The following is a 27446-nucleotide window of genomic DNA, read 5'->3' on the forward strand; positions in this document are numbered from 1 at the left end:
TTAAAAAAAAAACAAACTTATTAATGTGATCCATGCATTAATATTCATATGTTGAATTAAAACGTTATTTGTCACACAAAATACACTTTAATGTCATTGAAAAATAAAAATCAAAACCAATACAGTTAAAAGCACATAAATCAAACCACATCAAAGTTTCACTTAATAATCATTTTCAATTTTATATAATACTTAAGTGATAAAAATTTATTTATCTCTTAAAGAAAAGATTACTTTTAATTTTACATCAATCACAAAATATATTTGCCTAAAATAAATAAATAGATAAAATTTCTAAGTGGTGGATGGAGGGTAGTTTTAGATTTTATTAGAACTACTGAAAATATTTAACTCTTAACATCCTCAGAATTTCTAAGTGGTGGATATAGAGGTGGGTTTCGTGGAAAAATTGAGATTTTAATTTAATTGGTGTCATTATATTAATTGTTTTGGGTTTCAACGTCCAACTAAAATCTCAAGCTATTTAGGCTGGCATGACCATTTGTCATATGAAGCTATCACAATAAGACGTTCACCAACCCTATTTGCTCTTCCTTTTAGCAATGCGATGATTCCAAAGAACTTTAATGCGTCACTGTTTCTTAAGATGCATCTGGTGGAGGCTTCTTCCACCTAAAAAACTTTATATCTTCTTCTTATTAATGTACATTTCAGACTTTTATTTCTTTTATAATTTTTGTAATAAATGTATTGAAATTTAAATTTAAAACAATAATAAAGAAATTTAAATAAGATTTTGGTATTTTCAGATTTGTGCAGATTAAAGTTGGTATCATTACATGTTTTTAAGATTTTTGTATTTCATAATTTATAATATATTATTTTGGTCTTTAAGGTGATTTTATTATTTTTAAATTAATAATCTTAAGATACTAAAGTTTTACGGTGTCAATTTGAATACAAACTAAAAGTAAACAAATATTTAACCATGTTAATTATAATGGAAAACCATTTGAAGAGGTCAATTAAAAACTTCAAATTTGTAACCTGGATCAAATAAACACACTAAAATCTTTTACTTAAATTAAATTTTTCATCTAAAGAACTATCAGTCTACTCAATTGAATAACTAAAATTAATAGTTTATACTTAAAATTATTAAAGAAATAACCTACAAATAAACAACCACTGTGAAAAATTATTACTTCTCTCATTCTTTAAAATATTTATCATTTTAAATATCTTATTTTATTTTAAAATTTATGGATTAAATATATCAAAATTTAGAATATAAATAAATTTTAATTTAATGTCTAAATTTATGGACTAAAAACATATTTAACTTCTAATTTTTAATAATGATATAGTTTCTTCTACAATATTCTTAAATTAACTTCACTTTTTCTCTTAATTTTAATTTAGTATTTTATTTTAAAATTATTTTGAAAAATTAAGGAACAAAATATATTTTTTAATAAAATATCTACACAATTCTTATTTTATCTAATTATTTGATGTAATAAATATATGTTTAAATTATTTAAAAAATAAAAATTCACCGAGAGTAAAATTAATTAAACAATAATTAAGATGATTTTAAAAGTTGTAAAGGATAAATAAATATAAACAAAAATTATCCAAAAATTAATGTTTAAACAGAAATTCAAATTAATAATTCTCAACTTTTAATATAGCACTAATTTTTATTTCTAATTGATTTCAAAAGTTAATGTTAGATGAAAGTAAGTATTTATTAATAGAATATAGTTATTTTAGTAAAAAAAAAAATTTGACTGTTATATATCTTTTATTAAGTTTAATTAAAATTTAATTATATAATAAATATGAGAATTTTTAATAAAAAATTATTAATTTCTTTTATGTATTAAGTATTTATTATTTTTATGTCTTTTTAATTGATTATCTCTTATTAACTTTTTCTGTTAACCATACTACTTGAATTTATATAATGTTATTCAAATAATTTTTATTATTTTAATGAAAACATGTTCTATAATAATCATCATATATTAATAGTAGTAATAATGACAAATCATTGATTAATGTAAGTGATAACGAAGAGTAACTAAGAAACATAACTATATCACTTATTTTATATTAATGATAATTCATTTTATATTAATTACAAATTTTCAAGTAATATGTATAATAACCAAACAAAATGACATGATAACAATCACATCACATAAAAAATTAAACAGAAAAAAATAATTAAAAATATAAAATTTAAGTATCACTATAATTAAAAAATTAATAAACACTCAATTGAATATATTAAATTTTCAACGGACTTATTAAAACTTAAATAATCTATTTATCATTATCTTCAATATTTAAATAAACTTTAAACAACTTAACTCTGATCATAAATATTGTTAAGTGAAATATAACAAGGGAAACAGAATTGATTAGAGAGTACAAATTGAAACTATTTCCCTTCTATGTTAAAAATTCTTACAAATAAAATTGTGATATTTTATAATTTGTATTGTGTGCAGTAAAAGATTAAAGTAATTAAAATACACGAATATGATGAGCATTTTGAGAGTAGTTAAGAAAAAGTTGTGGTTTTGTGGGCAGTGATAAACCACGTTCAGGTCGCCGCGTCCTTTAAAAGAAGGTCAGAAAAGAAAGGAGGACCACTGAAACCTGCCAATTGCGCCCACACGCTTTCCCATAATCAACGTTCTATTCAATTCGATGCTTTTTCTATAAATATTTTATTCACCCTGCGTTTTCTTTTGTTTAAATAATTATATAAAATAAAAATAATCCAAACTCATATTCCTAGAACCAAAATTTGACCTTCATGTCTCTTTGTGCTAATGTTGGGCAATTGGGCCTTTTTGTTTCCATCGTTTATAATTGTCACACAAAAAACCCAAACATGTCAATTTCAATGGTTTGATATAGACAATTCTAGCTCATCATTCGAGATCATGACTATCTTTTGTATTTATGTACACAAATTAATACTACTTTTGGTTTTTTCAGCAGCCCAATCAATCACTCACCTTTCACATGTTTAAGCTGCAAACTTCTGATAAAAAAATCCAAATATAATTTTATTTGTGGCCAATTGGTTCAATTCCCACTAATTAAAGAAAAATATGCTCTTCGACGACCTCAATAATGTTCTTTGCAAAATAATGTTCTTTGCAAATTTGATGGCATAGACCCAAATAATTTTTGGATCGTACCTAAAATACGTTCCAATATGTATATGTGTGAAAACAAATTATGAACAATTACTTTAGAAAAAATGTGAGATCGTTAAATGAAAAAAAGAATAATGTTAAAGAGTGAATTATAAGCTTAATTCAATCTTGTAAGATTTATTTATAGAATGAAATTTGTATTCATTTATATATTTTAAATTGATTTTATTTTTAATGGAGATAAAATTTATAAGATAAGGTTTTATCAATACTACAATTTCTCATTTATTTGGTAGAAAAAATTTTCATTGTAAATCCAGTTTTTTCAGTTGGTTTGAATGATTATCTTTATTTTCCAGAAAACAAATATGGCTGTATAAACTATATAAAACAAAATGTTACTATTGCAATAATTTCTTGTTTCCTATTTCGTTCTTTAAAAGCTCCCGAGCCTTAAAAAGATAGCCTATTAGTATTGTAGTTAGTTGTAAATTTTTTCTGGTATTTATTTTGGGAAGTATTTTTTGATTTGAAAATATATTTTGGAATAGACGTTCTAGAATATATTAAAAAATATATTGTAAAATACTTATTCTAAAAGATATTTTGGATGTTGGATCATTCAACCTGAAGATATTTTTAGATTTGAAAGTATTTTTTAATTACATAATTTAAAATATATTTTTTAAATGTATTTTGGATTATCAATTTGGAATAAGTTAAAAGATGAAGGTAGCTGAGATAATTTTTACTTACTTTTATATTATAATTTTAATGATACATAACTTGGGTTTATGAATAAGGGTGCTAAAAAAAGAAAGGTGCAGGAAGAAAAAAAGAAGGTGCAGGAAGGAGAAAGGGAGGAACGCCCAACTTTAGTATATAAAACAAAATCTCATAGTATTATTGTCCTCTTTCTAATATTGTTCATACGGGCCCAACAAAATTTACACCAAAAAAATACATAGAATACATATTGGTACGTGTAAGAAAAGCTATTTGAGAAAAGATAATCTTATTGCGCGGAGTAACACATTTACATGTCAATAGAAAAGTAAAAACAGTTTTTTACGTGTTGCAAGTATAGTAATACATGTCGCAACAAGTTGACAACATAGTTTAGATCACAATAGCATAGAAATTACAGAATCAATATAATTTATATTTCCCAAACAAACAACCTCAAAATGTTATCATGGTTTTCTAAATTTGTGTATACATTTGCTATCTCCGAACATACATAAGGTAAATTGACTGGTAAAACCTGCAAGAGCATAACTTCCTTACTGGTATACATTTTTTTATCTGGTTTGGAAGTTTAGTGTTTTGATGGAGAAGGCAAATATAAAGGCAAAGAAGACTGGAAAAGCGACCAAAACAATAGCAACCGGTCCCATGAAGTCGGGTTTAAAGCCATAATGATCTTCAATATAGTGCTTGATTGTTTGATTATTCTCACCAGGCACAAAAATGGTTATCTCTACATCTCTATACTGTGAGACAATCAACCCATACACCGTCCATGCTACTGGGCAAATCCAATAATACCAAACCCACCATTTTGGAATTTTCTGAAATGCCAAGGTTGATAAAGCAGTTATGTTAGAGAAAATCACAAGAGTATTATAAAAAAAACCAAACTTGAACTGTACTTACTGGTCTTGGGATGAAGAAACCAGAAAAGAGATTGAAGAGTCCATAGAAGGCTGCTCCAAAGATTGATGCCACTTGGTGGTTTGGTGTAATGGAAACAGTCATCATCCCATAATATGTGAAGTACAAGAAGGAGAAAAAACTAACAAAGAAAAACCAGAGGACCTTTTCCACTTTCCATTCAAAGCTCACCATAGCATACACTATGAATGCAAAATAAATAGTTTGAACAAATACATACGGTATTTCAGAGATAACCTGCAAATGAACCAACAAAGCTAGCATAATAAGCAACAAGTACAAGATGCAGAAAATTTTATGTTTGTTTGAAAAAAATGCATCCTTTAACCTGTGCAATGGCATAAGGCAAAGCAGAATACATTCCAGCAGCTCTTTCTCGATAAAACACTGTTCTTTCAACTGCCACTACTGGTTGAACAGTTTGACAATTGTTAACACCAACGAAAAATATAGATCCATATAGAGCTCCTATAATAGTGTTCAAGTCGCTTGAGCTTCCCCTGCAAAAATATGACAGAAGAAATAGTTGTAATAACAAAATGCTTAGAGAATAAATATAGATATCTGTTCAATTAAGGTAGCAACTTTAAACCTTTTTTTGCCAACCCTCCAAAATACTGTCCCCACCACGAAAGCTACAGCTAAGGTGAAGAAAAATCTGACAAGGTTATAATCTGGACTTCTCCAATAAGTCAACCATTGCTTCCATAAACAAGATTTGAATTGTTCCCAAGTGGATTGAGAATACTGAGTGGGGAAGTACAAATCTTTTGCTCCCGGTGGAGGTGTGCTTAATTCCCTTATAAGAGCTTTGTTTCGCCTACTCATAAGTATGTATACATGTCAGCTTAATCAAACTAACTTGACAACATTAGTTTAGTATCCTAGATGTTTTTAGACTTACTGGTATAAAGATGATGTTTTGTAGTACTCTGCAAAATCCATTCCAAGTCGAACTTCAGCTGCCATAGAGCTTACCTCTAACATCCATGTGGCTGGATTGTACTTATCCTTAATTTTTGGGACCCCTGGGATTGCCTGATCAAGGAACGAACATTAAGTTTGATGCTAAACTTGAATCCCTTATCACATGATTTGGTAAAAAAAATTCATAATTATTTTGTTGTAATACCTCAAAATATTCTATGATCTTGTGCGAATTCCTTCCTAATGGTCCTGAGTATATCACTTGGCCTCCTCTCTTCATCAACAACAACTGGTGCACAAGAAAAAGTTTATCTACCAAAGAGTATGGAGATAAAGAGAGAAAACACATGAAACATACAAATTGTGAGTTTGTTGGTACCTCGTCAAAAGCCTCAAAGATATCAATGCTAGGTTGGTGAATTGTGCATACAACTGTTCTTCCAGTGTCAACAGTGTTTCTCACAGTCCTCATCACAATGGCTGCTGCTCTTGCATCGAGACCTGAAGTGGGTTCGTCCATGAAAATGATTGAAGGATTGGCAACAAGTTCGACAGCAATTGTTAGTCTTTTTCTTTGTTCGGTAGACAACCCCGTAACACCTGGAAGCCCAACTATAGCATCCTTGAGATTGTCTAGCTCAACCAAGTCCATTACTTCATCGACAAATTTCTATGAGGAGTAAGAAAAAGGAATATAAGAATCATTCTTCTATGTAACTTCACAGAAAAGGCAAAAAAAAAGATATAATATTTAGTGCTAACCATTTTCTCCTCATTATTGACCTCTCTGGGTAAACGAAGGAAAGCAGAATAGATCAAAGACTCTCGAATAGTAACTTGGGGTGAATGGATATCAGTCTGCTCACAGTAGCCAGAAATTCTTGCAAATGTTTCTTGATTCTTTGGGTAGCCTGATATTCTAACATCTCCTTCAATGTAGCCACCTGTTTTTCTCCCAGCTAAAACATCCATCAAAGTTGTCTTTCCAGCTCCACTCACTCCCATTAAAGCGGTCAAAACTCCTGGCCTAAAGGCACCAGTTACTTCCCTCAGTAACTGTAGTCTATCTTCTGTCACTCCTTGCTCTTTCATTTCCTATTACAAGTTAAAGTTTCATTCATATTTACCATTACGTATGAATGATAATAAAGTTATGTTAAAAGGGTGTGATAGGATTCTTACAGCAGGCATGTCCACATAATAATTAACACTGTCAAAAGACATTGCAAGTGGTTGAAAAGGTAGAACCATTCCCTTCTTCGGGGAAACACCAAGGGTTGAATCACGCATTGAATCAACATTTCTCATTCCACTAGGATGACCTCGGCCACTCATTTGTTGCATTGCCACTTCTCCTGAAATTATGATGTACAAGACAATGCTATTGAGAAGTTTCACCAGTTATATTAACAGAAGTTACCCTTATGGCTAAGGAAAAAGCCCTTAATATCAAAGTTAACTAGTTTGATATTTACGTGTGTTGTTTCCATCAGTAGAATATAATGGCTGAGGATTTATCTCTCTGTTGGGCTCTGGCCTTACAAGTCTAGGCTCTTCCCTAGAGTTTCCTCCAGTTTCCATTTCGGTTGCATCTTCTTCAGATATTATTGCTTGTTTTTTCCCAATGGCTAGCGAATCAAATTACAAAAGATACAATAAAGCAGTATTAGCACTAAACAACCAGTGAAGGAAGTAATCCATCGAAATTTCGTTATTTTATGAGTTCTTACGATTAAGGTACATGAGTGCAAAGGTGAAGAGAACATTGTACAGAACAGTGAAGCCCAAGAGAACCGCCACACCTATCCAGTACCATCCTTTCTCAGCGAAAACGTCAAAGTTATTTAACGTAGCCAAACCGATTGGGGTGACACCATCTGTAGACTACAAAATATGAAAATTCAAGTGAAAAATAACTTCATGTTAAGCCATTGAATCAACACTTTCATCTACTACTGAAAACTTATGCTGCTTACCGGTTTGTTCCACCTTGGAGCAAATAATTCGTTCACTGTCAAACCATTGTACGCATATGTTAATGGTGAAATCCAGTAACCCCATATCCACCAATCTCGAATGTCACCTATTAATAACATTAAGCTTAAACATCAAGGTGAACACATTCTTTGAAAACTTTACACGATTCATTAAGAGGATCAGTCACTTACGTTTAGGAAGGATAAAACCTCCAAGTAGAAAAACAAGAAGCAGCATGAGGGCTCCACCAGTGTTAGCAATAATCATTGTTCTACAAACTCCAGATATGAGCCTAAACATCCCAGCTGCCATTTGTTGGACAAGAAAAACTAACAACAAGTGCTTGAAAAACCTGGAAGTTTGATAAGGATACAATGTGACACTTGTACTAGTTTGCATCATGGGTAGGCGTAAAAACATAAAATATGAAGTGAAACAGATAATTAAGGTTACCTGCTAGCTTCAGGTGCAAATCCTATTGGGTAGTATGTGAGAAGTACCCAAACAGTAGCTTCAAAGATAGAGATGGGGATCCTTAGTAAGAAATTAGGGAGGGTATAAGTCCAAGGAGGATGGAAAAGGTGGTCTCTGTGCTTGTAGAAAACAGGAAGTCTTGCAATGGTGAGTGGTAATTCAGAAAAACCATTGAACATGTTCATGATCATGGTAAACAAAATGGCACCTATGTAAACTGCTGCATCAGACTCATCCCTTTGATGCATTTTGGTCCTAAAGAACACAGTTGCAGCTATGATACCAATGATGCATATTTGACCTGTCTTAAATATATAGACGAAAGAGTTCCTCTTGATCAGTAGCAATTCCTTATCCCAACATGCCTTAAGAAGTCCCATTGTGGGCACTGTATATTTCTTGAAAACAAGAGCTGCTCTATGTCCCTTTGATCTGTCAAATGCCACAGAGAGTTCATTCTCAAGTTGCATTCCAACATGGAATTGCTTGAATCTATTTGCAAACTCGCTCACTGTGATGTAATGATATGGTATGTTTCGATTTATCCAATATTGTTCTTGGTCTTTCCTTGAAGTAACCTATACAAAATTAACAACTATCATTTACTTTCCCTTTTCATCTTTTTAAATTCGAAAAAAAATAATATCAATATATTATAATATAATTTTTATAAGACAATAATTTTTTTTAATCATATAAAAAGTTTATGCTCCACAAGTTAAATCAAATAGTCTTTTCTTGTACATGTGTCAGTTTGACTTTTTTAATTGAAAATATAATTTTTAAATGAGGATTTATGGTTGAATTGTTATGTTTATCCGGATATTGTTTTTTAAGTAATTGAAAAGGAATAGGTGATTCAGCAGGTATACCTCCTGTAAGAAATCTGCGGTTCCCTTTCTTTCAGGACATCTAAATCCACATGATTCAAAGAACTCGATGATGTGCTCACGTGGGCCCTGATAAACAATCTGACCCTCCGATATCAAGATGATATCATCAAACAGATCGAACGTCTCCGGAGCAGGTTGGAGTAGAGACATGAATATGGTTGCTTCCGTAAGGTGCACAATCTGTTGGAAGCATTTCACTATTTGATATGTCGTGGAGCTATCAAGACCCGTTGATATCTCATCCATCAGCAATGTTTTTGTGGGCCCAACAATCATTTCTCCTATATATATAATATAACATGTCATTCAAAACTCAATTAATATAATAATATACATATCACTGTCACTTTGAATTGGTAAACCATTGCTTGAGTTTCAACCTTCTTGGATTTTATTTAAATGTGTATTTTTTTTTAATCGATTTGAAAGGGATATTAATAATTTATGAATTGAACTGAAGATAAAAAATTATTTTTTTAGTATTTAAACTTAGCAAAGTTTAGGTAAGGACAGTTATGTATGTAATCAGCAAGATTCTTTTAAAAATCAGTATCTAAAATGTAGAAAAGAAGGACCAAGTCCAAGAAAAAAAATGGTAAATATTATTTTATCTCTGTAATCACACCATTTATTTTATTAAGAAACATTTTTTTTTTCTCTTCACACTCATGAGTCACGGTTATAGAGAAAATAGTGAGTATTTGTTATATGAAAAGATATTAGACAGAAAAAATAATGAAGTAGAAAAGTATGACAGAAGAACAGAGAACAGAGGAATTTAAGAAATGAGAATTTGATTTGAGTTATTACCTGTTGTCACACGCTTCTTTTGGCCACCAGACACTCCTCTGTGCATTTCATCACCCACGATCGTATCTTTGCAAATATCAAGCCCCAATATCTATCCATACATCAAACACTAACAAGTTATTATCTTTCATTGCTCATTGAAAAGATAGATAGGTAAGTTCTGAGATCATGGTTTGGATTTTTCTGGGTGGGAATGAATAATCATAAACCGTAAACATAATAAATGTTGTGTAAGAAAAATCACTCACTTTGAGAGTATAGTCAGTGATGAGACTGCTTTCGGTTCCCTCCATTGCAGTGGCCTAAAAGTGTTGAAAATGTCAGAACAATTATATAAATTAACAAACCTGTGAAAGTTCTGGGTTGTTTAATCTAATCAATACCTTCATGAAAAGATCAAGTTCTGCCTCTGGAAATATTCCAGCTTCTTTTTCCCTTCGAGCAAGCTCGGCTAATAGGTCTAGAGTAACATATTTGTCGGATAAGTTTCAACTAGTTATAGATACTTGAACTGGAAAATTAGTTAAGGATTTTACAGTGATTTTTTATTACCATATCGTGTTCCAACTCCTTGACATCTAGCTGAGAAATCGAAGGTTTCTTTTACTGTCATTTCTCCAATATGCACATCATTCTGGCTAATGTAGGCTGAAGTCTTTCTAGGGACAAACTCATTGAGCTTGTACCCGTTGTAGGAGATTTCTCCTCGAACCTGTTTCATTCAAACAAAACTCCTTTTATTCAACTCCACGTGCTAGAAAAGTATAAATTATGAATTTTGATTTTCTTTCCTATTATAGCTTAGTCAAGAAAATGAAAGGGCTGGAATCTACCCTCAAATCATTGTCCAATTTTCCAGCCAACGCCAGCAAAAGGGTCGTTTTCCCTGAAGATGGAGGACCAAGCAGAAGGGCCATTCTATATAGATAGAACAATAGGAATGGTTACAGTACACCAACCCGAATTATAATAATGAACAAGTAAACCTAGATGAACTAGGCTTGAAAGATTTTAGTTAGATAGGTTCAGAGTAATTAATGATGAAAATCTCGAGGTGGTACCTAGAAGGTTTAATAATGCCGGAGACATCTTTAAGAATTGTGAGCTTTGTTCTCTTTGCAGTACTAATCCCACACAATCCAAGAGCTGATTCAGCAATGTTCAATGCAACGTTTGGTAGGGTTGGCAGAGCTCTGCTGCCAACGTAGGAATCAGCCTCAACTGTCAAATTTTGAAACCTCACTTCTACTGTTGGGAGTCGGATACCAACCCTGCAATTGCAACAATTGGAAAAACAAGTTCATATTAATTGTTCTGCATAAAGTATTGAACGTGGTACCAATTTCTTAGAAAAAAGTGTATCCATAAACATGTGTGAGTGTGACATGATTTTGAAGCAATGACTTGTCCACAGAATAGAAAAAAGTGAAAACGACAATATAAGGGGAAAAAAGATAGCAAATCAAAGATCTCTAGACATAGTATTCACCTGTAGTTGAATTTCGTGAAAGGGTCATTTTCTATTTCTACACCAGAAGGTAACGTATCATTTCAGACATTGACACTCTACTTGTTCATATGTATTGAATTACCCTTTGCCTTCTTTAACCCCTCTCATAACCACAAATAATTAAATGTAGTGAGACAATAAACAACTTTGAAGCATGGAGAAAAGTCAAAAAATTCAATCACATGAATAAGTTCTTTGTATAGATCTCTGTGCTCACTATTGTTCATGATTCATTCCCCCCTGGTCACCATCTCTCTTCAATAATGCATTGGGAATATTTCTCTTGTGGGTTACTAATCCCCATCTCCTTAAAATCAGACTCTTTAATTTTTGAATTTGATCTTTTTATAATTTTCTTTATGTTGGTTTTGATAAATGACAAAGACACGCCGTTTAATATTACAAATGAGTGGTTACGTCATGTGCACGCTTAAATAAAAAACTTACCTTGCCGGCAGCCTCAAACGAAGTCAAAGCTGTATCATACATAACCTTAACCTTCGTTTTTGTTTCTTTTAACGTATGTAAAGGAATTCAATGGAAAGCAAAATGTCCACTCAAAACATGATTGAGTAAGTCAGAAGTAAATGGAAGAAAGCAAAGTCGTTCGTGAATATATAATATAACTTATAAGAAACAAACTATGGCTGAAGTTTCTCAGATTCTGGTGCAGAAGGGCGAAGACGAAAGATAGAAAGAACTCACTTTTCTAGTCTGTTTCTGAACTTGCTCAAGTACTTTTCATTGTCTTCTTCGGCAACCTTGAAGATTCTGTCAATAAACTCTTGCCTTTCGTTGACATCTAACTTTCTAACATCGACTTCTCTGTGTTGCAAATTGGGACGAGCATGATCACCCTCTGCAAAAGTTTGAAGGATACTTGTTCTTAGTCTGTCGTAGGTTGGTAATCTCTCTATGGCTGCCCACTTGAGAGCCTCTTCGTCCTCGTCAATATTTGATGTCCTTCGCGAATATCTCCCACTCGCAAACACACCCTCCATTCTCCAACTTGACCTGCTCAAGCTCCTACTTATGCTTCTGCTTAAATTGCTACCCTCCATTTTATATCTCTCTGCAGTTCTGGATTTCAGACATGACATGACAACATAATTACAACAAGGATGTTTCAACCATGAAAGAAAAAACATAAAAAAGAAAGATAAAAGATGAGAATACCAGTTTTCTGGTTCCATATTTCAAACTGATCAAACATAAAAGATTTATGAAGTGTATTGTGCAAATATAGTACTTACATGAATGTATTGGATTATAGAACTTCAACTTCTCTGCTCAGCAAAGAAAGTTTGGTTGTTGGGGGGTTGAAACTAAAAGATTAGTTTGTGGATATCTTTCCCTCATATTTTCTTCTCTCTTTTACATGTTTTCCACTCATGAGAGAAGATTTGGAACTGATAAACCAGTAAAATGTTTCTGGTATGAAGAAAGTATTGTATATAGTCTAATGATGGAAAGAATATTATGCATATATAGATGTATATGTGATAGATGAGTGAGAGAATGGAGAGAGAAGACCAAGAGAGAGATTGGTTCGGTGGCAGAATTGTCGTTTGTCTTAATCCTTTATTCAAATGAAACACTTGATGAATAATTAATTAACGACTTATTATGTGTGTAGTGTGCTAAATGCAAGAAAGACGGATCATCCAAACATGAACGTTGAACAGTGAACAGTATATCCCCACACTGTTTTTGTACGGAAAATATTCGTTACTATGAAAAATATTGGAAAATATTCTTCCAATTAATTAATCACATTATTGATGCACTTTATAATTATAATGATATTTCTCACTAACATTTTTTTATAACACATTTTTAAGATTACGTATGTTATGTGATTGATTTGTATTAGTATTTATGATTATTATTATTAATTGTGAAGTAATTTTGGATCAATTATAAAATGACACGTAAATGATGTTAAAATGTTGTCAAATATCATTATCTTATAAATATTAATCTATCTTTGAAAATAAAAAATAAAAAGTTAGTATATGTAATTTGTAGCAAAAAATAAAGCGTCATGAAACATGACTAATAACTTGGTCAAGTATAATCCTATCAAGAATAAAATGCAGCAAGATTATTGAGATGAATATTAGATAAGAAAACATGATATAAAAAATTATTATGAAGATAAGTAATGGAACGAACGATTTTCTCGTAATTTGACATCTGTTTAAGACTCTGAATGGCCTTTGAGGACCTGGTCAGGAAAAAAATCGATTAATTCTATAAACTGAACTATTCAATATATAAAGTATTACTTCTGAAAGATTCACTGCCTTGTGTCAATTAACATTTTTTTATGCAATAGAAAATTATTCACAATGAAGTTTGAGTTTATCTTCACGGAACCTAAAGTTTGACTAAGTTATTATGCCGTTTTCGGATTTTCTCTGCAGACAGCTAAACCCATATAAAAAGAAAATTACATTAACATCAATCCTAAGCACTCATTTTTTAAAGTATTTTTTTCAAAATTTAAGTATGAGTTTAAGTTTATTTTTAATGTTTTTAGATAAAAATAGTGTTACTTTGATGGATTCAAATGTCATTTGAAAATATATCAATAAACGTTATTGCATTACTTATAATTACATAAAATTATCCTAATAATTTTTATGCCTATGTTGTTTTTCTTTACTAGGAGACCTATTGTTACCCGACAAAGAAATTTAACCAGTTGACCACTGGAATTAATGTTGTTTCTAAAGGAAAATAATACAGAGACTATATACTATATGGTATCTACAGAGATAAACATATGATAATAAAAAGATAAATAGAAACAACATTCACGAGTGTTGATAAATATTTATATTATACGTAAAGAATTATTCATACATCAAATCCAATTTTAATTAACTTTTTTTAATTAAATAGTGGGGTTAAGTTATTAAAATAATTATATGTATTAAAAATTAGAAAAGCAATCATAAAGCAGGAATGATTTTATCTTAGAATCTTCAAACTGTTAATTATTTAAAATATAGTCCAACTATATAAATTCACCCATCGTAAGAGAAAGTACATGTTTCGATAATATTTTTTTTATATAATATAATATATAGTTAGGTCGAGTCAATGAAGCTGAGAACTCACTAACTCAATACATTCTAATTAGACTAATCGAAAATAAATTTGGATTTATCATTTTAAATTATCAACATAGAGTTTGCCTACACTTTAACTTATGTTTTATTCTTTAAGTTAATTTTTTTTAATGAAAAGACAAAAAAAAGGTGTTTAATTTAAGGGGATTGACTTGGTTGTCACCCTCTTTAGACCGTGTCAATCAAAATCAACCATTGACGGTGTAAATTTTATTTTATTATGTTCGAAAAACTTACTATGAATATTATTATAATGAAAAATAATCATCAAAATATTTTAATTCTTATTGATAGTTTTCGGTTTTTCATCAATACCATTTATTAGATAGTTCTTTTTTTTTAAACCATGAAATTTAAAAAATGAAATAATGAAAAAAAAATAGAAAATGTTAAAACTATAACATGTACACCAAAACACTATTAAAGAAAGCTAATCCCATTGTTAGTGTTTGCTTACAATTGTTACGGGAGATTAAATAACATGGAAATATAAGAATGGTAGAACTCTATTATGTTACCTTTATAATATTAATTATTATAATGTTAATTTGTATCTATATGTATGTACGTTGTGATATGCAGTTCTACGACTCATGATTCATCACTCACACGCTTTCATCTGTCTTTTACCCGATATGCTGGCACACAACACAACATTTCATATATATATATATATAAAATTCTTTCTAATAGATATGGTTTCCGATGTGAAATCAAATTTAATGATATAGGAATAATGTCTAACTCCCAATTTTGTTCTTAACTAATAAAACCCTTTGATAGTTTAGGAAATTACTGTAAAAATTTAGAAATTTAAACAATTAATTTATCTTTTTATCTTAAACTTATATTTATAAATATTGAATTGTATCTTTAATTGGTGACAATTTAATCATTACCCAACTGATGATAATTATATTTTTTTAAATTAATTAATATTAAGATTAATATTCTTACAAATGACATAATTTCTAAGATGTTACCACATTAACATAAAAATGAAATGCCATTGATTTCGTCCTATAATTAATCGTTTAAATGAATTCCGAGTTAACCAGATAATCATACAATATAGAAATATTTACATCATAATTTAATCCTAGAAAAAATCTTCTTATCACAATAAAAAATAATACTCACTTAAATCTATACTCGCTTTTAAAAAAAATTACTTATTTATATTTGAATTTCACGTAGTAATAATTGTTTTTCCAATCATATTATTTTTCTCAGTTAACTAGTTTTAAGAAGATATTTTTTGTCAATACTATTTTCCAAGTAGATAAATAAGTGATGCACGTATAACTAATGTGAATGTTTTCTTCTTTGTTTCTAGAAGCCGTTACATCAATCTGATTTGAAATTTTTGGTTGGATATCTTATTTGTACAATGATGTCTATTAATTGATTATATGACTAGCAAAGAATTTTTTAGTAATTTATCTTCTTCTTTTATCATTTTCAAAAAAGTTAAATATAACAAGAAATCAATTTATAATCGGGTGGATAATAGTGCATATACTATTAAAAATGTTAAATGTTACTTTGGACTCATAGTAAGAATTTTCCACTTCATTCATAGATTTGATTTATTAGTTAGTTTGGGTTCTAAACATTTTTTTATATGAATATTAGCATGTCATATGTAAATGAGATCGCAAAAAGTAAATTAAATAGTTTTAATAATAATTTTCTTCAACTGTGGAAGTCACTTGACATGGAAATGCTTAATGGAATGATAGACAAACTAAAGTAAAGAGGCATTGTTTTTCCAATTTATGACTAATAACATTCAACTTCCACGTTCTACTATTTCATAATGCTTCACAACCATTTAGTCAAAAGTTATACATTTTTTCTCCAAAACCAAGGTTATGGTTTGAAATAAAATCTATGGAACAGCTTTTCTGTGTTTGTGCTTCTTGTGGGCATTGAATTTATACTATATAATTGATTTGGTATAATCTTTATTCAACTTTATGACACCTTATTTCATTTTTTTATATTTAATATCTCTGAAAGAATACGAATTTCCTTTTCAGTTTCTTTAAAATCAATTTCATTTTCATTTCTAATTTCCTAGAAAAACGTCTATAGTTTGATTTATTCATGAAGAAATTATAATATATGAATAAATTATATTATATAAATAGATGAAAAACATTTTTTAAAACAATATTTCATAGGATTGAATTATATTGATTGTATTTGTCAAGGAAAAAAAATATAATTTGAAACAAATTATACGAATTGAAATTTGAAATTTCACTATTCTCATTTACAAAACCTGTTGGTGGAAAAATTTAAAATCGATTTTTGAACTAGTTTTCAATCGATTATACAATTGAATATTGGAAAATTAATATTAACTTAAATTCAATGCTGATTGACCAAACTATTTACTAAAAACGTAAGCTAAATCTGATTTGCGACTTTTGAATGTTTTAAATTTAGTTTGATTTGATGGAATTCTTACTTTCACTCTCCTACCCGGGTTCACTGTGTGTATTTCCTTGAGGGTGCGTTTCTCATGCTCTTTCATATGTTTTTCTCTGCATTTCCATGATATTTTTTTTCTATCGTGCTCTTTTTTTTATCATAAAATTTGAAAGTTAAAAATTATGTAATTAAAAAATTATTTCTTTTTCAAAAAAATATTTTTTAATAGTATATTTAGAAAAAAAAAGTGTTTTATTTAAGGATGCAGAAAGAAACATATGGAGATGCAGGAAGCTTCTTCCTTGAGTGTGCCCATTATTTCTTGGGGCTAATCTTCGGTTTCGAAGTTCAAATTTGGGCTTGAAAAACTGGGCCGATTACTTTTGTTGGGCTATTGAACTTCCACGAATTTTTTTTGACAACTGCTAGTGCCACTCCGAATATGCTATTCAAGCCGCTCATCCTAAGAAAGTTAGCACCCTCCCCCTCTTCCATTTATCTCTCAACTCTTCGTAAAACATTCATATTTTCTACGATACCATGGAAAAATTTAAATCAAACTTACTTCATATACGTTTCTTTAAGATGATACATCCATTCAAAAAGAAAAAAAATTAATTTCTTTTAGGTTTATTTGAAAAGATTTCTTATTTTTACCATTATAAGTTCCCAGCTAATAAAGTCGCATATTAAAGTACGTTTATAAATTAAAAAAAAAAAAGCTGGGGAACAAAGCCAACGAAACCAGGATATTTTCAGTTCTAGTTTTATATTTAAATGGAGATTAATTTTAATTAAAAGGTTAATTAAGTACGAAAGCACTAATATAAATAATTTTATAGTTGAAGAAACGTGTCTGTCATAGTGTAAAGTGTAAGCAAGGTGGGACATGGTGATTATAGACAGGAATGGTGCTTCACTGTTATTTCTCTTCTTTTAATAACAAAAAACAACACTCACAAATGAATGAAAAAAGTTGATTCGTTCTCTTCTCTGCCGGACTGCAATGGATTTCCATGCCCCGCCGCCATCTCCTGTGGCCACTGCCAGGCGAACGTCATCGCTCTCCAACGACGACGTTTTCCGCCGATTCTTGGAGACCTCTCTCCGTCTCCCCAACATTAACTACAACCACCAAAAGCCGCTTCCAAAGGTGGACTTCCCCTCCTTAGGTTCCGACGATGCTCTTCGTCACGTCATTTCGGACTCTTTCGCAACTGTCGGATGCTTTCAGCTGCTCAACCATGGGATTCCACCGGACGTGATCGCGTCGCCGGCGGAAGCTTCCATCTCAATTTTCCAGGTGCCGCCGGAGAAGCGAGGCGGCGTGACGAGGTCGGCGGAGAGCCCGTGGGGTTTCGAGGAAGATGACGAGTTCGTCTGGGGAAGAGATAAGGAGTTCAACCTCAGAATGCAGCAAGTTTCGGCAGCCGGATATTCCAATTTCAAGTAAACTAGTTAATTAATTAATTTATTTAGCATGCATTTCATTTCAGTTGCTACTAGCTAAGTTGCAGGGTATTTCACTACCAATATATGAAATATTAGTCATATACAATCATTTTCTAGTAATTTTGAAAAATATGTTTGACACTTTCTTTTCAAAATACAATCATGTAACAATTTTTTTATTAATATAATAATAACAAAACTGTCTAAATTTTATATTTATTATTATTTTATTAATAATAAAAAAAAGTGGTCAAGGAGTTAAATTTTGAAAGAACAGATGTCCATATATAATTGTCATCTAATTAGGTTAATGTTACACAAGAACAAATAGATTTAGTTAAATCAAATGACGCTAAAGACGTGAATTTAAATTAGTCTGATTTTAAATTTCTTCAACGTTCAGTAAGAAGATGGAGAATCTTGTGGCCAGGATAGAGAAGGTGGCCGAGAAAATTTTGCAAGTGATATTCGAAGATTCTCCCCCAAAAGTTGCAGACTCTGTGAAAATGATTGGTGGGCATGAACGTGGGACAGTTTGTTCTGTTTATAAGCACTGCTCTGATAAGACGTCAGGACAATGTGCCAACTCTATAAACTATGATGTGATTAGAATGGTGATGAGGGGAAACCGATACTCTCATTGCCTGTGCTTGCATCTATGTGGCGGGTCTTCTGAGTTTCAGGTTTACTCTAAGAAAGGTTGGCTCTCTTTCTTTCCAGAAAAAGGAGCCCTTGTAATCACCGCCGGAGACCAAACTCAGGTTCTCTCAATTTCTGGTTTCTGAACATTATATTCGAACAAAGAAAATGAAATTAATTTATAAAACAGTGATAACTTTTGCTTTTTTGTAGTTGACCTCCAATTAAGCAGCTTTGCATTGCTTTGTTTCAGATGTTGAGTGATGGGCAGTACAAGCACGTGATTGGAAGGCCAATATTTAAAGGGGAGAAAGAGGACTGCATTTCAATGGCTTTCCTCTATTCACCGCCAAACAACAAGAGCAATTTTCAAAACAGTGGGGAAAGAACTATTTCACTGGGCTTGCAAGTCCTATTGGCCATGATTTTGACCCTTGTGTGTCATGTCCTGATTTGTCTAAAATTTTCTTTATGTTGTCCTTGTTATTGAATGCAAAATATAATTGTTATATTCCGATTTGAAAGGAGATGAGTGAAGATTTTTATACAATGCAGAAAGTTGAACCTCAAACTGACTCTGTATGACCCAAAATTTTAGCACCAAAGAAGTCTGTCCATAGTCTGCTGGGCAAACATGCGCAAAGTCCAGACCAGAATTGTACCCGTTAACCGTGATATTGACACCCCTTTTTTTAATTCTTTTAGAATTATTTTCGAGACACTCAACAGAAGTTCATTTTATCAAGATATTCAATGAAAATCTGTTTCGAAAGTTCGATCATATCGGTGATGCTTTAGGAAAAAATAAACAATGAGGTTGCACAACATAGACAATTAAGAAAATTGATAATGGAAAATAATTAGAAAAAAAGAGGAAATATGAAGGAGCTGTCCAGTGAGACAGATATGAAGATAAAATAAAGCTTCCAATAAAAGATATTCACATATTTTACATCTCCACATTTTAAAAGTATCAGATTTTAATAATTATTAAAGTTTTAAAAAAAATTATTTAATAAATGTTGACTGAATTTCAAAAATTTGTTAAAAAAAATTCTTCAATAAATTTTAAAATTCGTTAAAACTTTTTTCAATAACTTCAACAAATTTCAAAATTTATTGAAAATTTTTTTAAAGAATTTCAAAATCAGTTAAAAACTTGGAAAATCTTTGAACGAATTTTAAAATTTATTAAAAGATTTTTTCTTCAACAAATTTTTAAATAAAAACGGAAAAGAAGTGAAACCTAAAATGTTTTGAAATGCAAGAAATATTTTTGAAATTTTAAAAAACTGTGAGAGAAAAACGAGAAACTACGTGAAGAAACACTTTAAACATAAACAAAAGAGTAATGTATGGGAAGATAAAAGAAAAACAGAATCCTAACCAAAATTAAGTAAAGTTAATCAAAGTAATGCTTTATGATGAACAGCATCTCAAAACATATTACTTTTTATGGATATCATGGTTGTAAAATGTTCATTACGAATAAATTTCCAAAAAGTAAATGGAAGAGTGAAGCCTTTTGGCTTTGCTTTTCTCTGTAAATCTTGTGTTTGCCATTATAGATAAACAAGTTAATAAGAATGAATCACGATTATTGTTACCAGAAAAAGAAATCACATGTGAAAAAGTAGTGCAATTATAATACTGGAGAAGAAAACAAAGCAACTAAATAAGCATCTTCTTTCCAATTTCATATTGAGACGTAGATGTTGGCTTCATTATGCACTTTTAAGCATCCCATTGGATAACCTAATTTTTCTACTAACAATTATGGTGTGTTTGCCACTCACCAACGGAGACACATTCTTAAGGAAGAGTTAATCTAGATTCTGAAGAGAATCATAATCTTTATTTTCTTATGAGAAAAGCGATTCTGAGAAAAATGTATTCCGCCAAGTGGATAAGACTTCATGTTATCCAAACCTTTATTTCTGGATTCTCAGATGATCCATGAATCCTCTGTCATAACCCAAAAAGAAAAGCATACTAAACCCTTACCATTTTAAGCTCTAAAATAACAAAAGATGTAAATTAATAAGAAAACTTCAATATGCTAAAATATACTGTTTATAAATATCAATGGAAGGAAATAATACAATAAATATTCACACATTTCGTTTTTGTTTAATAAAGAAAATATTGTGATTTTTTTTTATAAAAAGGCCTTTAATTTTATTAATTTTGTTTAAACTTAATATAATAATTGAACAATTGTTGGGAAGTACCGTTTCCATGGAAATAAGGTTAGTTCATAATAAATAAATACAAATTTCATTTTATAAATTAATTTTTCAAAATTAAGTTAAATTTTAAAAGAATTCATGTTAATTTTATATTAATATTAATTTTTATAATTAAATATTAATAGATTTCCAACAAAAATAATAAAATTAAAATTATTTTATCAAGATGCTGTTATTTTCATATTCCGCTAAAAACAAAATATTTCAATACTTATTATATTAAATCAATTATTTATTCTATTAAATTTTATCCTTTAAGTTTATACCATTTTACATCTAATAATCTTGTAAATTAAAATATAATAAAACGAACAATACATCTGGAAATTAATCTTAATAGTATCACTCAATAAATATGAATATATGATAATTAATTCTAATAATATCATTCTACGTTTTGGAATCGTAATAATACATATCACTATGAATAAGTATACAAAGAGATTTTGTTAAATTGTATCAGAGTCGACTTTTGATGAATGGATTATGACCAATAATTTGCCTTAAAAGAGAAAAGAAAAAGAAGAGGGATAACTATTGTAAAAGCAAAAGAAACGTATTTAGATTAAACTGAATTTGGAACGCGGCGACTCGGTTGGAATTTGCCATCTGCATGTCCAGCAGCTTAATTCAATAACAAAAACATGGTTTTGCTTAGTCTAATAGTCTTCGTCTTCTGAATGATTGCTAGTTTCTGGCAACTATATATGCTTTATCTGTTTGAGTAAAAATTTAAAATTGGCCAAAAGCACTTTCGACATGCATTGTATAAGCTTTTTGGGAGCCTCACTTTCGTATCCATTAATTATACCCTCTTTCCTTTTTATATCCTTCTCAAACTTACTTAAAACATAAGATCAATTTAATCAATTTAGAAAATCAAAGGGTTAAATATGTTTTTAGTCCCTAAACTATTGGCCGTTTCTGGTTTTCGTCCCTCTTTTAAAATAAGGTAAAATTTGATCCTCATTCTTTTCGAAACTCTAGTTTTAGTCCTCGAAAACTAATCTCGAAAATTACCACATTTTTAACGGTGTTAGTTTTGAAGGACTAAAACCAAAATTTTGAAAAGAATGAAGACCAAATTGTACCTTATTTTGAAAGAGGGATGAAAACAAAAAACGGTCAATAGTTTAGGGACTAAAAACATATTTAACCCAAAATCAAATTACGAGTTTAATTTTTTCACTATTGCACGTGATTTTCCCTTATGTGACTTTTAAATCTCAAATGCTACACCTCTAGTAAACGAAAATTTATCATACAACTGTAGTTTTTAATCAAGATTATAGAAATAGATAGATTTTGAAAATTTTATGTGTATGAGTAAGTTGTGATTTGTTCTTCCATTCAGAAGTTTAATATATTTTATGTATATAATACTGTTTATGTGGTAAATTATTAGGTGTCTTTAACTCTTTTAATGATTTATGTTTTGTTATGAATTGATTGGATTTTAAGAAAATAATAAAAAAATGAGGAAAGAATGTTGTTGCACAACTAAAAAAAAGTAAAATGGGTAGGAATCGAATTTATTTTTATATATAATTTTTTCTATTGTGACTTTTGTTCTAATAATAAGAATATTATTTTACTTATTTTAAATTTGTTTTATTTATTTATTTATTTTGAATACAAATATTAATTGGTCTTGGAGATTGTTTTCTCTATGTATATGTTTTCAGAATGAAATTTCAATAGATAAAATAAAAAATCACCATCTTAAATTAAATAAAAATTAAACTTCAAGAACATTATAAATGGTTTATAGACTATAAATATCATCAACTATTTAATTTAGTTGTGAGATTGTTTGTCAATAAAATCAGGGATTTATATCAAATTTAAAATTTTCTTTGTTACACACTTAGATATGACACATGTATGCTCTTCATTTGTTTTTTTCAAAACAAAACGATAATTTCTTTAAGGTACTCAAATATTGCTCCTAAATGCTACTTTGATAGAGTTAAATAGATTATGTTTTAGTTATTTCAAAGGTAATATTAATTATGAATTTAACAAAATTAGTTATGTTTATGTCTTTTTAATAACATATGTATTATATGATTGTCTGATTTATTCTTTGAACCTTCGGTTAATGTTTTTAAAAACATTAAAAAGATCGTTTTTAACACCAAATTTATGTAAACTAAAGGGTTTTTCAGTAAACCGATTAGTATAATCATTATTAGGCACTAGTAGTACAAATCCAACACATTATAAGTAAAACACACTTATTAATTTTTCGGCGGTTAATTCTAATTAAAAATTTATTTAGAAATCTATAAATATATATGTAAGGTAAGGGGATATGTGATTGCATTTCTTATAAATTTGAGATTTTACTGTATTAACCAATCAAATATACATAAGTAATTTAAGCGTTAGAGTGTCTTTGATAAATACTGACATGTTTAGTTAGTTAGAAGACTGAAAACGAAAGACTGAAATTGACTTTATAAGGATTGATGAAAAAATATGAAGAAGTATTAATTATGATTCTTAACACACATCCAAAACAATATAAAATCTAACTATGAAACATATCTTAGTACGAAGATATATTTTTTACGACTCACTTGTATGTATAAACTTTTCAAAATTTATCCATTTTTTTAAAAATTATTAAAGACTACAACCGGTAAATTTTTGATAGCAAAATCTACTATGAATGTTAATTGCCTAAATTTGTAATTTATTAGGTAAATATATGTGTATGCCATACAGGTGTGACGAATATTAAAATGAACTGAAAGTATAATTTTATAAGTTAGTGTGTAAGGAGCATTATAGAGTGATAAGATTAATCTAGAAATTAAATATATAAGGGTCAATTACTCCACCTGAAAAAGTGGTTTGCTAGGTATTATAAATATTGTTGCCCCACGGGACAAATAAAGAGGGATTTTATAATGGCAACTCAAGATTTCCACTTCAATAATTGTGCACTTAGACGCCTCACTTTAACGTTATTTTAAAACCACTTTTTATAAGAACCCAAAATTCAAAAGAGGCATGTACTGGTAAGTTTAACAAAATTAAATTAACTGATAAAACAAAGATTTATTCTCAGCACACATTTTATTCCTCTTCCCTTTTTTTCTTCAATTTCATACATTGTCTCATCGGGATAATAAAAATATTTATGTTTGTTAGTATTGGTAGATAAAATTTGTGATATAAGTAATATTTGTATATTTTTTAATATTCATTTAGGTTAAACATGAATATCATTTTTATATTCATAAATATTTATTACCTATAAAAATTTAAAATTAAAATTTTATATATTATTTACATTTTATTTTATATATTATTTAAATTTTATTTTAAAAGTTTATAAAATATTTTCTTTTAAATATTCATGTATCTACGTATATTTTTAGATTTTAAAATATTCATAATTATTTTTCGTAACTATTCATAATTATTAGTTATATACAGACTTAATAATATTTTTATTGCTAAAACTATGATTGCAGAAGTTATATTATGGAGGAACGTAGTTGAGTTCTGTATCGAAATATGGTTGACAACTTAGTGGGAAAATTTGTAGTGGAAAGGGAATGGGAGAAAGCTTAACTTCAAAGAAAATGAGCTTTTTTTTCCTTCACCCACCTTTTTTCCTAACTCCACTTTTACCCCTAGATTCTGGAACCATTATGCTACTTTCCACCTTTTTCTTTATTTTATTTATTTATTTATTTATTTTAAATAGTTCTCTTTTAATGTGTTGTGATCAAGTGTAATTTTGGTTTCTCATCATATTTCTCAAACCAACACTGTTAAATAAAATCCAGTTCTTCATAATTAATTATAAGTCTGTTATCCATAACCCATTCATTAAGTGACTAGTTTAATTTTTTAAACAAATTTATTATTTCGGTTTAAAACGTAAATATAAGTAATATGGTTTTCAAAAAATATAAATGATTTTAGTTCATGCAAATCACATCTACAAATTTTACTTAATCTATTATATTGTCTATAAATGATAGAAAAACATTTGCCCATTTTATAAGATATTTTAATAAACGACATTAATTACTATTTCTACAAAAGTAATAAATATTAAAAATTAATAAGATAAATATTTATGTCTTGTATAATAGTATATATTTCTCCATTCCAGTTTATATAATATTTTTGAGAGAATATTTTATTATAAATTAATTTTCGTTTGACGAGATCAATGATACATTATTTTTTTTTTCGTAATTGCCGTGGTAGGAATAAATATTTTTAATTCGAAACATAAATGTAATATATTTGCTCCTTTTTATCTTACTTTTAATGTTACGGTGTTAAATCATAAATATAATATTTTTTTATTTTAATAAGATATTTACAAAATATTTATTTTATCTTATATATACGAATTAAAATTTTGGTGAAAAGTAATATCATCTATACTATTATATAAGAAGGATTTATATTTGGGTGTTCACATTTTCCTTTTCAGTTTTATTCTTTATAACCATTTTTTTAAACATAAATAATACCTCATAATAAAATGATTAGTTTTCAATTTTATTTTCAAAAAGTATTTTAAATTAAAATAAATTTTTTATAAAAAATATTTAAACAATAAAAAAAGTATACAAATTATTTATTTATATATATATATATATATATAAATATAATTACATGATAATACATATAATATAATTAATATCATATAGAGATAAATTGATAAATAGATACTATCCAATAATATTATTATATAAATTGTGATTTGATTGTGATTAGAATTATCCTATATAATATCAATTTATTGGTAGGATGTAAAAATAGATTGGTTTATTAATTAAAGATGTTAAGATTTCAATAAATTATTATATTCTTTTATATTTTTGTGTTTTATCTTTCATTTCTTCTTATTTAAAGGAAATATATTCCATCACCCTAAATAATCATTTCCTTCTAAAAGTTTCATTATCCGTACAATCATTTTCTTACAAGAATATTATTTATTTTTGCAATGGAGATAGAAACTAAAGTTTTTCAAAGATCATCACCAACAACATGTAAGTATTGGATAAATGGAAAATGTTCAAAAGGGAAAACTTCCGGAAGGTCACCCATCCCAGAATTGCTCCAGGCTAAGCACGCTTAACCATGGAGTTCTTATGAGTCAGGCTACCGAAAAGCAAATGCATTTTGGTGATATGAGTAGTCAAATCAATTCCTTTAAGCTATCCTTCAACCGTATAGTCCCATACCTACACAGTCTCCAGATCCCTCTCATTCCGGTGTATGTTCGATTCGTCCATGTACCCCTTCCACCCGAAGCTGCCAGGAGCCGCTCCTTGTCTGTGCCCCCTACACCATGCTTCTTGCACCGGCGTCACTCCCCGCCCTCGTCTCCGTGCCCGGGTGTCACAAAGATCCCCTCCATGCACCAGTTTACGTTCATGTATATATACATACATACATATATATATATATATATATATATATATATATATATATATATTATGATAACAATTTATATCATACGTTTCATATGTTAATATAGTATATATATCATGCTTTCCTAACTTATATTTTCATAACATTTAATAATATACATACACATATATATTATGATAACAATTTATATCATACGTTTCATATGTTAATATAGTATATATATCATGTTTTCCTAACTTATATTTTCATAACATTTAATAATATACATACAGATATATATTATGATAACAATTTATATCATATTTTTCATATTTAATATAATATATATATCATGCTTTCCTAACTTATATTTCCATAACATTTAATAATATACATACATATATATATATATTATGATAACAATTTATATCATACGTTTCATATGTTAATATACTATATATATATATATATATATATATATATATATATATATATATATATATATATATATATATATATATATATAAACTACTTGTCTAATTTTCATCATAGTAGAGATTTTACTTTCTCCCAATTGGTCACCGGAGAGGGTTCAGATGTCTGAACGCATCAGACTCACCTTCGGTGCTAGCACATGTGACTTGGACCAGGTCAGGGCTGCTCTATGATCAGGATGTGCCAACTCAGGTTTTTAAGTCCCCTCTATCCTACCAACAAAGAAAGGCTTTTAA

The 27446-nt window shown here is 29.1% G+C and overlaps 2 protein-coding genes across 3 annotated transcripts; one reads left to right on the forward strand and one right to left on the reverse strand.

The window, feature by feature from the left end:
- Positions 1 to 4281: 4281 nt before the first annotated feature.
- On the reverse strand, positions 4282 to 12954 carry ABCG29 (pleiotropic drug resistance 1). The gene is made up of 23 exons (XM_047304844.2): positions 12659 to 12954; positions 12111 to 12485; positions 10957 to 11166; positions 10729 to 10813; positions 10448 to 10607; positions 10279 to 10355; positions 10144 to 10197; positions 9896 to 9986; positions 9065 to 9366; positions 8172 to 8770; positions 7910 to 8070; positions 7718 to 7824; positions 7472 to 7625; positions 7217 to 7369; positions 6924 to 7096; positions 6504 to 6836; positions 6121 to 6411; positions 5947 to 6030; positions 5719 to 5852; positions 5407 to 5634; positions 5143 to 5314; positions 4797 to 5051; positions 4282 to 4711 (listed from the first exon to the last, which is right to left on the reverse strand). Exons 2-23 carry the CDS (start codon positions 12464 to 12466, stop codon positions 4442 to 4444), a joined length of 4449 nt encoding a protein of 1482 aa, XP_047160800.1. The 5' UTR covers positions 12467 to 12485; positions 12659 to 12954; the 3' UTR covers positions 4282 to 4441.
- Positions 12955 to 17871: 4917 nt separating this feature from the next.
- Positions 17872 to 19583, forward strand: LOC124830969 (putative flavonol synthase 4). Of its 2 annotated transcripts, none has more exons than XM_047304848.2 (3): positions 17872 to 18430; positions 18837 to 19194; positions 19326 to 19583. In XM_047304848.2, exons 1-3 carry the CDS (start codon positions 17988 to 17990, stop codon positions 19560 to 19562), a joined length of 1038 nt encoding a protein of 345 aa, XP_047160804.2. In that variant the 5' UTR covers positions 17872 to 17987; the 3' UTR covers positions 19563 to 19583. The 2 variants fall into 2 exon arrangements, with proteins under 2 accessions (XP_047160804.2, XP_087949440.1); XM_088093314.1 differs by having other exon boundaries at positions 18864 to 19194.
- Positions 19584 to 27446: the final 7863 nt, after the last annotated feature.

The sequence above is a fragment of the Vigna umbellata genome, chromosome 6 (genome assembly GCF_029865625.1).
Source record: "Vigna umbellata cultivar VRB3 chromosome 6, Vumbellata_1.0, whole genome shotgun sequence".
In the NCBI taxonomy this organism is placed as follows: domain Eukaryota; kingdom Viridiplantae; phylum Streptophyta; class Magnoliopsida; order Fabales; family Fabaceae; genus Vigna; species Vigna umbellata.

Bases quoted from the DNA above. Each gene is read 5' to 3' on its own strand.
- LOC124830969 (XM_047304848.2), top strand. From the start codon at position 17,988: ATGGATTTCCATGCCCCGCCGCCATCTCCTGTGGCCACTGCCAGGCGA. The intron at 18,431-18,836 runs GTAAACTAGTTA...TTCAACGTTCAG, and splicing joins GCCGGATATTCCAATTTCAA to TAAGAAGATGGAGAATCTTG. The intron at 19,195-19,325 runs GTTCTCTCAATT...GCTTTGTTTCAG, and splicing joins CCGCCGGAGACCAAACTCAG to ATGTTGAGTGATGGGCAGTA.
- ABCG29 (XM_047304844.2), bottom strand. From the start codon at position 12,466: ATGGAGGGTAGCAATTTAAGCAGAAGCATAAGTAGGAGCTTGAGCAGG. The intron at 7,626-7,717 runs GTAAGCAGCATA...CATATTTTGTAG, and splicing joins CTCCAAGGTGGAACAAACCG to TCTACAGATGGTGTCACCCC. The intron at 7,097-7,216 runs GTAAATATCAAA...TCATAATTTCAG, and splicing joins TACTGATGGAAACAACACAC to GAGAAGTGGCAATGCAACAA.